Source organism: Sciurus vulgaris, assembly GCF_902686455.1.
Source record: "Sciurus vulgaris genome assembly, chromosome: 4".
Classification (NCBI taxonomy): Eukaryota; Metazoa; Chordata; class Mammalia; order Rodentia; family Sciuridae; genus Sciurus; species Sciurus vulgaris.
The window spans coordinates 122,108,755-122,122,870 of NC_136464.1; the positions used below are offsets into that span (position 1 = coordinate 122,108,755).

At 31.7% G+C, this 14,116-nt stretch overlaps 1 protein-coding gene across 2 annotated transcripts in view; it reads left to right on the forward strand.

Moving 5' to 3' along the window:
- KLHL1 (kelch like family member 1) overlaps positions 1 to 12,553 on the forward strand; it is a 425,106-nt gene extending 412,553 nt beyond the window's left edge. For both annotated transcript variants that reach the window (XM_079135882.1, XM_079135883.1), the window contains 2 exons: positions 7,164 to 7,335; positions 11,404 to 12,553. In XM_079135882.1, coding sequence (XP_078992008.1) covers positions 7,164 to 7,335; positions 11,404 to 11,463 — 232 coding nt within the window. In that variant the 3' untranslated portion in view covers positions 11,464 to 12,553. The remainder of the gene's footprint in view (positions 1 to 7,163; positions 7,336 to 11,403) is intronic.
- Positions 12,554 to 14,116: the final 1,563 nt, after the last annotated feature.

A 14,116-nucleotide genomic window follows, 5' to 3' on the forward strand; every position in this document is an offset into this window, starting at 1 on the left:
GAATGATATCGCTAATAAGTGGAGGATGACACATAAAGGGGGGGGAGGGAAGGGTTAATGTTAGGGTTAGAGTTAGGGTTAGGGAGGGGGGCAAGTATGGAGGAAGAAAGTACTGTATAGAGGGTAAAGAGGGGTGGGAGGGGTGGGGGGAAGGGAAAAAATAACAGAATGAATCAAACAACATTACTCTATGTAAATTTATGATTACACAAATGGTATGCCTTTGCGCCATGTACAAACAGAGAGGCAACATGTATCCCATTTGTTTACAATAAAATAAAAAAAAAAAAAAAAAGAAGAAGAAGCGCAGTTCATTAGGTGTCAGCATAGTAATGATTTACCCAACTGTGATTATGTTTTTTGGTAAATTTCTGTTCTGATATTAGATATATATGCACATATAATTTATCCTTATTTTATAGCGTTAGCTGTTTTCAGTTATCTCTTTAATAAATCATTTGGTGAATGATATAAAATGTTCACATCCATTTTATTCTCTTGTTCCAATTAAAATCATTATGAACTGAAAAATACTAATTTCAACCAATATTATAGAATAAATTTAATAAACTCTTTTTCTGACCTATTTTTATGATGTTCTCAGTATGTTATTACTAGGACCTAATCTACATACCTTTGATATGCATATATTTATATATTTGCTTAGCTTTTTATTTTCAAATTGTTAAATTTTATTAAAGTAAATATTTTTAATAAAATCAAATATCAAATATTTAATTTAATAAATTAAAATATGCATTATATTAATAAATTTTGTTGTTTTCAACATAACGTTAGTAAGAATCAAACACCTTTACATTATTCAGTTTTCAAAATGGCTGTTGTATACAATTTATTCTTTAATACGACCATTTAAAAATTAAGTAAGACCCAATGAATTTCTCCTAATATTCTAATCAAAGTTCTTATAGACTGTACTCTGTCTTAAATGTCCCTAGAATTAATTTCAACAATTATATTTAAATTTCTATTTCAAGTTCCCTTAGGTAATGTTCCCTAAATACAACTTAACACCTAACATGTTAATGCTTTAGTGAGGGATCCAGGGAAACAAGGGAAATATTGGTTAACCTGGACCCAGAGTTATCAATAAAGAAAGATATTACAGTTGAAACATTTTCAAAAATACCATTAAGAGGATAAGAAAGTAAGCTAGAGAGTGAGAAAAATATTTGGAATTCATACAATTAACAAATGCATTGATTCTACTCTAAAAATGAACTATGAATAAAATACAAATTATTTTTAAAAGAACATTAAAGTATTTTTTAAAAAATAGGCAGAAAGACTGGAACAAGAGCTCTCAGGACACCCAAACGGCAATTACTACTGGAAAGAATGATTGATGTTAGTCCTAAAGGAACTGCAAAGTAAAATTCCTATGTCTCTCCACCACTTACCACAGAAAGGTTAAAATGAAAACATAATACTAGAGCAGGTAGAGCAAGTGAAACTCATTACACTAATGAAGGGAGGATAAGTCAACACAGCTTCTTTGTCAAATGAATTCACAGCATTTACCACATTTCAGATAGTTTCTTCAACCAAACATCTCATTCCTTAATATCCTTTAGCAATACGCATGTATGAAAATATCCAAACAAGAATGTTTATAGGAGCATTGATGCAGTTATTAATGAAGTTCTTAACAAATAATTTTATTGGAATTATTTTGCATTACTATCCTATATTCTAGTGTTTCTAAAGTCAAGTTTTCGATTTTGATAATCTCATGAAAACTGATAGACAATTGTTTTCTTTATAGGACAAAATAAAATTATTTATATTTAACTAGCACGAGAGCACTATCATCACTCTTACCTAAAGCACAAATAATTTATTCAAATTAATTCAGAAATAACTTGTGTAATTCATTTACTTGAAATCTACAAACTACTCTTTCAGAGCAATTTATTCTTTCTCGTAGCATTGGCTCTTCATTTTTGTCTTTTCTTGTTTCTTTGTGTTCTTATTTTTTGGTAATTTTATTTAATTATTTTTTTAAACAGGGAAACATACCTAGCTATAAAACACTTGTTTAGTCTGCTATCTGAATGCTGCTTATAAAATTTGAAAAACTGATCATTCTCAACTGTTGCCCAAGTAATTTTTTCCTGTTTAAGATAAATTTTCTTTTAATATTTTAAGACCAAATTTTATTCTTAAATTATGGAAATGACAATAGAGCTTGGAAAATATTAGTGATTCCTTAAGAACTGCAGTAGGAATTTTCAAAGAGAAACTAACTTTTTTTTTTTCTGTAACTAGCATAAGGCTTTAGCAAGTTTTCATTTTATAGCCAATTTTAGCCACTATATACTGGTGCTTCTCTTGCCTAAGGACTATAAACTTTAATAGAGTATCTGATACAGAGCTTACTCTCCTACCTGGAAGGCCAAAGTGAGATGTGAGATGCAAGGAAAGCAGGCAAGGTAAACACAAAATCAAACCCTGCCACCACTGCTTTTTTTTTTTTTTTTTTTTCTTTTTTTTTTCTTTTTTAATGAAGTGGCAACCAGGGACCAAAAAAGAGTGCTTAGAATTACTTTTTTTTTTTTTCAAAACATGACATAAAAAGTACAAAATTCATTGTTAGTAATGGTTTAGAAAATACTTATCCCTTTTTAGATCCTCTCTTAAGCTAAAAACAGATGCTAATCTCATTTTGGGGATAACTTCGCCTGTCCCCAGTCTAAGAGAGGAATCTACAGAGTTCCTGAATACAGAATAATCAGTTTAGAATTATTAATGTGTGAAGAAAGATAATGACTACTGGGTAAATTTGAACTTATGTTATCACTTCCTAAATATCTGTGATAGAGTGTGTATTTGGGGGAAAGAAAGGCGCTAAGGTCTTGGTTTGGTTTGATGTCACTGGTCATATACAAATGTAAATATTATCACCACTGCATATATTCATGAAAAGATTGCTGTTACATATTTGAAATACCTACATTTCAAAAACAGGTACATCTAATTCTAAGATTTGAGGATTCTAGAAAGCCTTACAACTTTAAAATTACATTCAAAAAATGTGTGAAATGTAGTCAGTGCAGTGGCACATGTTAGTAATACCGTCAACTTGGGAGGTAAAGGCAGGAAAATGCAAGTTCAAGACCAGCCTCAACAATTTAGCGAGACATTTTGCAAGGACTCTGTCTCAAAATAAAAAGGATTGCTCAGTGGTAAAGCTTCCCTGGATTCGATCCCCAGTACACACACACATATACACACGTACCAAAGTGAAAGGTGAAATTGAAAAAGGATCTGCATTTCTAAATGTAATTTAGTGTTTCTAAATGTGCCCCTAAATATTAGATGTATTAGTATTGTACTAGTATTTTCTTAATTCCTCTTCAAATATGAGAGTTTCAAAATTGTTCATTGTATAAATTCAACTTAAAGAACTAAACCTTTTGAAATTTATGACTGCTTAACACCAGTGTTAGCCTTTTCTGTTTCTCTCATGACTTCTCTCTCTCTCTCTCTCTTTTTTTTTTTTTTTTTTTTTTTTTTTTTTTGGCTAAAATGAAAAGTCTGCTTTGCAGACCATATTTGAAAAAAATATAACTCTGTAATGCTGCAACCTGTGCAGCCAAACTCAATGTTCCCGGGAGGGGTGAAGGAGGATTAGAAATAAAGACTCAGGAACACAAATTTTGAAGATTAAGCTGGGATCAGGTGGAGCTCTGCTCTCTGCTGGTGATGCAGAACTAAAGAGTAACGCCAGTAATCTTTATTTATATACATCTCATCAGGTTAAAGACTATGCAAGGACTATTCTTTGTATTCAGGAATGTTACAGAAACTAGGATATCTATATGTAGCTTTTCCACAGTTGCAAAGTGCAATGTTAGGAGCTTTGTGCAGCTTTCAAGAAAGTTCATTGTTTAAATTTACTGTAAAGTGGGCAAGAACAGGAGAAGCAGAGCTGGTTAAGCATTGTAGTTGTCTAGCATAAGAACTCCTTCCTTCCCAGGAGCCATGTGCCTGAGATCAAGCTCAGAGCTGATAGGACTCTTGCACAGAGCCTCCTCACGCAGGACATTGCCAAAGCAGCTAAACATCCTGTGCCCTTGCACAGAAACATTCCCAGGCACGGGGCATGCCACAGCCATGAGGTCATCAGAGACCCCTCTCCTGTCCTCTGTCACAGCTCTCCACACTGTAGACCTTAATAATGATTAAATAAAGTCTAAAATATGAATACAGACAAAGCTATGTTTGTGAAATGAATGTGACAATTGTCTTTTTGGATTTTATTAAGGGTATAATGTTAAGCAAGGTTACCTTCCCACTGAAATTAAAATGTATTCTACATTAATCCTTTCAAAATGATTTGAAATAGAAAACTTTCCTAACAAAAAAATAAATAAATAAATAAACAATGCAGGATACTCCCTGTATTCTTTACCCAGCTCCAACACCTATCACAAGTTTGTCTCTCTTGCTTCATCCATTTCCCTTCCCTGTGTCCTTTTTTCCCTGTAAACTATTATAAAGAATTTATCAAACATGTTTTTAAACCAAAACATTTCTAAATTAGTTTCAGAAACAAACAACATGGCAATCCATTTTTTAACATAATTACAGTTGCTATTATCTCACCAATAAAAACTTCACCAATTCTTTATTAAAATTGAATACCTGTGTTATATTAAAATTTTCAAAATATCTCAGTCTTTTAACTTTGGTTCAATTTGAATTAGGAACCAAGTAAGGTCCATTTACTTTAGCTTATTATATGTCCAACTCACATTCAGTTTAAAACCATTGCTTCTTCATTTTTGTTTACTCATTAATTTTTTTTCTTTTATTTCTTTTTTCTTTTGCTTTGACTCATGGAGAAATTCAGTAAATATTATTGTTAAATGTGCCACTACGTTCTAGACATTCTAGATTGTACTATTTGTATACTTATAGTATCTTTTGGTCTCTCTTATTCCTCTCATTTTTTATCTTTGTGTATTTCAAAATGTTTGTGGAAAAGGTTTAAAAATTTAAGAGAAAATTCTGATAAAATAGATTTTATATTTGTGGCTGCAAAGATGTGTATCTGTATGAGACTGGTTGTTTCTGAAGTTTTGCATTGATTAATCTGAGCATGTAAAATCAAATATTTATATGCTGAGCAGTCTATTCTTCAAGGTGATCCAGGTTTTGCAGGTGTTCAATCAGTATTTCATTTCACACATGTCATCATTAAAGTGTACAAACCCTTCAAACACAATGCAAAAAATGCATGTGACATCTTGAGTAGTGTGATTATTGTCTGTATGACAAATTGGAGATCTTTTGTAACCACTTTAACTTATTTTCAATGAATTATAGGTATTTTTGATTGTTTGCTCTCGTATTTTAGGTATGTGTTCATTGAAAATTTCAATTGGTATAAAAAGAATTGGGACAGAAAAACAAACTAAAAATATATTTGCTGTGTTTGAAAGGAAATACTTTCTTCTAGTCTTATTTTTATACTTTTCCTTTCGATTCTTATGAGTTTTTTGTTTTGGTGTTTGAACCAGCAACTGTGAAACGCAACAGCATAGTTCTATCATTCATTCTTAGCTAAATTAAAGCACATTAATTAAAATAGTCTCCAGGTTTTTGCCACTCACAATATTATATGTATATATATATATATTTTTTTGAAATTATTTTTTGTTTGAATAATTTAGGCTTCAATTTCTTTTCTTTTTTTTTTAATTCCACAATTTAATTTTACTTTATGACAATTTCAATTCAAAGTTCAATTAGGAAGTGGGAAGATTATGTTTGTTTACCAAAATTAGCATATACTTGTGAAGGATTTGGAAGGAAATCATTTCTTTTTTGATTTTTTAATTTTTTCTTTTTAGTATACATGATCGTAGAGTCAATTTTGATATAGTTTTACAAACATGGAGTATATCTTATTCTAATTAGGATCCATATCTTGTGGTCTTACATGATGTTGAGATTCACTGTGGTGTATAACTATATGTACATAGAAAAGTTGTGTCAGAATCATGCCACTGTCTTTCCTATTCCTATCTCCAAGAACATTTATTGTTATTTGTATTCTTGATAATTGTTGTTCTGACTGAAGAGAGTTGAAAACTCAGGTAGTTTTAATTTGCATTTCTCTAATTGATAGAAATGTTGAACATTTTTTCATGTTTGTTGACCGTTCATATTTCTTCTTTGGAGACCTGTCTAGTTCCTTTGCCATTTATTGATTGGGTTATTTGTGTGTGTTTGTAGTTAAGATTTTGAGTTCATTGTATATCTTGGAAATTAATGTTTTATCTGAGGTGCAAGTGCCAAGATTTTTCCTTCCATTTTGTAGTCTCTTTCTTCACACTCTTGATTTTTTTTCCTTTGCTGTGAAGAAGCTTTTTAGTTTGAAGCCATCCCATGTATTGATTTTCCTGACTTCAATTTCTTGACATACCACCCTTTCTCATGGTGAAACCTTGTCATGTTTCTGCATGTCCCAGGAGTGGCAGTTCTGTTCAAATTATAATTACTTCCCCAAGTTTCAAAGGCTCACTATTTTTCTATTGAATAAAGAAGAAACATCCTGTCCAGGAAATCGATCAATAAGCTGATCAAAACTTACCTTTTCAGATACACTTCTATCTCATACTTTCTTGAATTTAGTTAGCTACACTACAAACCTGTTTCCTCAAAGCTAACCACATGGTTTTTGCACTAACTTCTCTTTACTTTCCAGCAGTTTTAGGATAGACTTTCAGAATACACATAAAGGCATTTTCATCAACCAAGTGTGGCAAAATTCTCCCAGAATTTTAGCCATTTCTTTGATTCATTACCATCACACTCTACATATATGATTTTTAAAGGCACTTGTTTTGCTATGGAAAATATTTTTGTATCTGAATTTTCCTAATGAAAAGAATACTTTTGTTAGATGAATCTGCACTATATAAGAGTACAGGTATATTTTTAAAATATCTTAACATTTAGATATCTATACATTATGGCTATCGATTCCAAACGTCTGCTCAAATGATTGAACTTTTAGGAAAAAAAAGAACTTAGTTTTCTTTCTTATGTCATGGATTTGAAAAATTACCGTTCATCAAGTAAAAGTTTAATGCAATTAGAAGGTGTTATGTTCTATTTTCCTTGAATTTCAGGTATGATCCAAAAACAGACACCTGGACCATGGTGGCTCCTTTGAGTATGCCCCGGGATGCTGTTGGAGTCTGTCTCCTTGGTGACAGGTTATATGCTGTCGGCGGCTATGATGGGCAGACATACCTAAACACTATGGAATCCTATGATCCACAAACGAATGAATGGACACAGGTAAGACTGTCATCTCATAAAGTTATTTGAAGTATAAGAATTAACGTCATCTACTTCTTTTGGAGGAGGAAGATACAAATAGTGATTGATCTAGTCCAGTTACCCTCAACCAAGAGCAATTTAGTCCTATGTTAAGTTTGAAAAATAAGTCATTAAGTCACATTTTGTATACTTTTCTCTTGCATATATTACTAAAAGAAACATACTTAAAAGGGACATGCCTGCTTCAATTGCATTTCCACTTTATAATAAGTCATAACAAGGAACAGGAACTGAATTTGAGCTAGCTGAAGCAAAAAGTTAAAGTGTAATATGCTTGTTACAAAACACTAACATTAGAATATCTAATTTTACACATAGCTAGAAAAAGGAAATCACCATGTGCAAAACTCAACTTTTTTGCCACGCATTTTTGTCTATGTATATTAGATCCATTCTTACCAAAAAGAATTTTCCACTTGGTGGTGCTGTTGTAAGCTCCCACTTATAATCTTCATAGACATAAACAGAAATAAAATAACTTTTTGTCCCAGTTCAATTAAAAAGAAAAACAATTCTAAATAGCTTTTCATATATAAAGTAGTTGGTCCTTGACAATCACTTTATCCAGAAGAAGTAAGCAAATGACTGACTTAGGTGAGTCATTATCCCCTGAATATAGTTAGGAACTCAGGTTCAGGCTAGAGTGCATCATCTCCCACTCTGAGTGCATAGAGGTTGTGTGCTGCTGCGTGTGTTTGGTGGGGAGGATGAAGGCAGGACAACCCAAGTATACCTAAATCTAGAGAAAGTGCCTCAAACTTACAGCTTCCATGTCCTAGTTTGTGATAGAGGGAATGGATACATTTTCAGACAGGTGTCCTTACTATCAATTGCTCTTTCTTTTTTCTTTCACCATTCCCTCAATATTTGTAACACTTTACTTATTTAGTCAGAAGTCTAAAAGTAAGATACTGTCCAAATAAATATCTACTCTCCATCAATGAGTGCAGTGATTTTCCAAAGTCTTACTTAGTTGAAGCTGATTAATAACCACATCTCATATGTATTAGTGGGTGGAAATGCAGAATCAAAATTCTAATGTTCAGGCTTAAGGTGCTTGCCTTATGAATCACCATTTCCCATAAAAGAAAACTCTTGAATTCAATAAATAGAGATAGATTTGGTTAAGGAGGGAAAATGGAAAAACAGAGGAAAGAAGGTGAAATATGAGGCTAAATGAGTTTTGTGTGTTACTGCAATTCTTCAATTATAAGAGAAGCAATTTTCATCCAAAGGGCAGCAAATATAAAATAAGTTAGTGACTGCCTTTCACATTGTTGTACTAAAAGTTTAGAGACTATATTTTGAGTTTTTAACTTTGAGACCCTAGTATTTCCAAAGAGTATTCCATGAATTATGATGTTTGACTTACTAAAAACAAATCCCAGTTCAATGGTATGTAATTTAATTGTATCTCTTATATAAAAGAGCATTAAATAAAGGAAGTTTATGGGTATATAAATGATGTATAATATCTTCATTACATATTTATAATAAAGAGCCATTATGCTTATCATTCCTCTAAAATTGAAATCAAAATAATATATGTAGTAATAATAAGTTTTAAAAGCCTCCTAAAGACTATTTCTCTCATCTGTATTTTATTATGCTCTTTTGTATCATATAGTATCATACGAACAGCAAGGCAGCATATAAAATGTTTTATAATCACGTTATCTTAGCATAATAAGCACTAATTTTAAAACTTTTAAATTGCTTTAAGATTTTACTTCCACATCTTTTTATTATTTATATTTTTAATACACTCGGGACTTTCAACAGACCCACACCAAAATCTTTGAAAACTCTCAGGATTCCGATCTATTGGAAAGGTTTCCTATTTATGCCATTTAATTCCTGTCACTTTCCCTCCACTCACTCTATATGTCTATGAAATTCATTGGATATCCCATATATCATTGTCCTCCACACGTGGCCGATCATTGGAACAAATAAGTGAAAATATTAAAATATGAAAGAATATGATTATTTGGAAAACTTTCCAGGTTAGCTGGAATTAGAAATGATGGAAACAGATTAGGGAGCAGTTCCCACACATAAGTCTTGGTGTGTTTTATAGAGAATATATACATTTGTTTGTGTGTGTACATGCATGTGCTTTAAATAAATTTGACCACCATTAAACATTAGGCTTATTTCTGCCATTTAATTTGAAAAGCATACTATGTGTGCTTCAAAACTTAAAAAGAACTTTATCCTCTTTCTCATAGCTTGGGTAAAATCATCCATTCCTGTGTTCTCTTGGTGTATTCCCACGGGGTTCTCACACTTTATGTATCTACCAGCTGTAAGAAATCAAAACAATATGCCATTTAATAATCTGTATCCAATACTATCTTGATTGGTAAGATTTGGAGAATGTGTGGCTGTTTCTCATGCCAATTAATTGAGAACAGTCCTTGAAACTACGTTAGCTTTGGTGTGCATGTGTTCAGTTCATTTTCACACAACACATCACATAGGACTGAGAATGTGTACCAGGGAAGCCTTATAAGATAACCTGCAGATGTAGATATAGATAACAAGGGAAGCTACCTAATCGTTTGCATTCGAGTGCATGGTACTTCCCAGTATTGAACATATATCAGAGGGCGTTTGGGAAACTTTTCAAAAGTTTTTACCCAGTACTTATCCATTTCTATTGAACGTTAGGAATACTGCCCATATATTTGGTAAAAGCTCTTTAGATGACTGATGTGAAACAACACTTGAAAACAATTAGATATCAGAAGAAACACAAGGAAAAGCACATGTATTTTGGAGTTAGATGCACTTCAGTTTCTTCACTCTGATGAAGTATAACCTTACATATTGCCTCTTGATGCTCCATTCACTCTCTGGTCACATGGAGCATGTGGATGTAACTATACACAGGTGACTGAAGATGATAGTGGTGACCTATAAAAATTATTCTTAGCACAAAAGCGACCATCAATGCCTTCACATGCTCCTTTCCTCCTCTCACTTTTACATCAATTCTAAAGGAAGATAAATGATATTACATAAAATTAGCTTTTACAAACAATGTATTAAGTGAAAGGAATAAAAAATAAATATTATTTGAGTTCTTTTAAACCTACAATGAGATAATGAGTAACAATAAATACATTAGAAAGAATTGATAGATAATGCAGTTAATTTCCATATTTAGGAAGTGAAAACATGCCCTTTTTTCAATTCAGCTCAATATTAGCTATTTTATTTCTCACAATTTTTTTTACTTTCTTTCTAGTATGAAACAATATTCTTTAATTTCTAGTCTACCCTGAATCCTTAGACTTTAGAAAATCACAATAAAATTGATATCAAAAAGTCAAATTATTAAAATGTTGGTTTATGTCTAAAGAATAAATCTTCATTATAAACCATGTAAAAATTTTTAATATATGTCTAGCCATTTTTATATTCAGTATTATTTTTTAAATCCAAGTTCTCATTTCAATGATTGTCATAAGGTGAAAACAATTTGTAATAAGCCACCCAGCAATTGTAATTATGGTCTATTTATGACAAAGCATTGAAGTTACAACATTGTATGTTTCTGTCTGGAATAAATGAATAACACATTTAATTCAATATAATATCTGCGGAAATAACTTCAAAATGATTGCAGTGAATGTAATAGCTATTTCTTCTCAAATATAGTCCAAGCTATCACTAGGAAGTATCATTGCAAAAGTATACCTGCAAACTGCAGAGTAAATCTTTTATTGGAAAATTTTCTATAGAAAGTTCATTTTACTTAAGTTCTATTTTTATTATTTTTATTAAAAATTCCATAAATGAGTGCTGGTACTACCATTTTTAACATACAAATCACTTCCTTTTTAAAAATGCCATTGTCTAATGTTTCAATTTTATTGTACTACTTGTGACTGAAAGGAGAAAAAGGCAAGTACATTTATGATTTTTAAAAATATTAACCTTTCAAACACATTATAATTTGTATATTTTACTCTGAGGGTAAAATTTGTCTGAAAGTTGTCTTTTATCTTTTTTGGACAGATGGCGTCCTTGAATATTGGGAGAGCAGGTGCCTGTGTGGTCGTCATCAAGCAACCTTGAATTATGTTTATTTTATTTGGAGGGATTTTATTTGCCGGAATGGTTATTTTTCTATTATATTGCAAGAATAAGAATGTCCTGAGATGAAAACATTTCAAGAACAAGGATTTCTGCAGATTTACCTACTGGTGTCAAAAGAGATGACGATCAAAGAGAATTATAGGAAAGAAGGAAACATCAAAGTGGTGCATAGGTCTGGCCGTATGTTAGTTCAGGAATGATAATTGGTAATTTATTTTGTATTGTAGCATACAATAACTAGAGTTACCAAAGGCTTGTTTTTCTTGAGCAGTTGAAAGGAGACCAATGTTTGTGACATGAATAAATTACCTGACAGCAAATCATTCTATTGTTTTATAATCTGTGGCAATATGGAACAGGTTGCCAAGAGTAGAAGATATGCTGTTTCATCTCACAGAATCTGATTGGTTTACTGTTTTCCTAATCAGATGTGGTCATGCCAGGAAGCAAAATAATGTTTTATTAAAACAACTTGCTCCTTCCTCATTTTCCTGAGCTAAGAGAACAATTAGAGAAACAGATTCATGCTTGTCTCTTGCATTCAGAAAACAAAACTGTCCTGCTAATCAAAACTGCTTATTTCATCAGAGACAATGGTTGAAATTTATTGCAACCATGTTAGCAATATAAACTGGCAAAATCAAGGGATTGTCTTCATTAAGCTTGCCACATTGCTTTGCAATTTGAACACACTGAGCCAAAGAATCAATACAATTATGGGCTTTTGCCTTATGTTGAGTTCAGTGTAAGCATGGGAGCTAGTTATTCTGAATGTTATATATATCCACTGCATGTAAAGTCCTTTAGAATTTTGTTCTTTTAAAAAATATTAGAATTTTTAAAGAAAAAGTATAATTCATTAAGTTGAAGTGTTATGATTATTGTTCTAAAGAAGACAGGCTTCAGATTCTCATTTTCCATTTTTCAAACTTGTTACATTGATATGTACATTATTTTAAGCCAAATGTTTGTAATTGTTTAAATCATAAAATAAGAACATCGTCTAATATCCTTAATAAATAGAACCATGTAAATTTTAAATACAATTAATAAATAATAAAACATTTGCTTTTATCAGTGTATCTTTCTTCAGTAGATTTTAACTTAGATCAAAGTTGAAATTGAAAAGATGTACTACAGAGAAAAACAATTTTATTGTCTTACTTTTCAACATTAAAGAAATATTTTTTCATCAAAACATAAATTGATTTCCTCCTAAAGCAACACCATGCTGGCAACATTTGCAATTATTGTTTTCTTTTTTAGTCACTGACTTAAGACAGCATTAGTTCCTTGAAAATATTCATCATATAATAAATTAAGAATTATTCAGAAGTTATAAAAGGCAAATAAATCCCTCTTTCTGAGTCAATGTAAGCCACAAAATTAACTTTTATTGTTGGGTGGTGAAAAATGTTTGAAATCTAACAACCAAGGAAAATATTATTGAGAGTTTGTCCCAGGATTATACTGAGAAGTCTTAAATTTCTCAAGATCTAGATAGCAATTTTATTACTTACAATTCGTTTCAGAAAAAATGATGTCATTATTGCTAAAGATACTAAGGCAGTGTCACTGATTGCTTTTAAATTCTAATTTTAAAAAGATATAACTCTTTCACCAGTAGCAAAAAAAAAAAAATTCAACTCAAATGGATTAAAATCTTAAATGTAAGACCTAAACTAATAAACTCCTAGAAGAAAACAAAGGGCTATATTTCAGAATATTGGAATGGGCTAGTTTCTTTTTATTGGACAAGATCCCAAAAGCACAGGAAAAAGAAGCAAACGTAGATAAATAGGATTATATCAAACTAAAAAGCTCCCGCATAGCAGAGATAATATCAACAGAATGAAGAAACAACCTTCAGAATGGGAGAAAGTACTCTACCCAATTGTTGTTTCAGATATGTGGTGGCCCCTGAAAGCTCATGTGTGAGACAATGCAAGAATGTTCAGAGGTGAAATGATTAGATTATGAGAGTCATAAACTTATCTATGGATTAATCTACTTGAATGGATTAACTGGGTGGTAACCACTGGCAGGTAGCTTGTAGCTGGACAAAGTAGGTCATTAGGGGCATGACTTTGTGATTTATATTTTGATCCTGGTGAGTAGAGCATTCTCTGCTTCCTGGTTGTCATATCCTGAGCTGCTTTTCTCTATCACACCCCTTCACCATATTGTTCTGTCTCACCTCTGGCCCAGAGCTATGGAGTTGGTCAACCATGGACTGAATTTCTGAAATCATGAGATGAAATAAACTTTTCCTTCTCTTAATTGTTCACGTTGGATCTTTTGATCACAGTGACACAAAGCTAATGCACCATCTGATAAAGGGTTAATCCCCAGAAAATATGAGGAAAACAAAGAGCTCAATAAAACAAATAACCCAATTAATAAAGGGGCAATAGAGCTTATTAGATATTTTTAAAGGAAAAAAACAGATATATGAAAGGCCAACAGGTATATGGAAAAGCATTCAATATCACTAACGACTAAGAGGAATGCAAATCTGAACTACAATGAAATATTACCTCACTTCTGTAACAAAAAAAGACCAAGGACAAGAAGTCTGGAGAGGGTGTAGATTAAAGGAAAAATTGACATATTGTTGCTTGGCATGTAAATT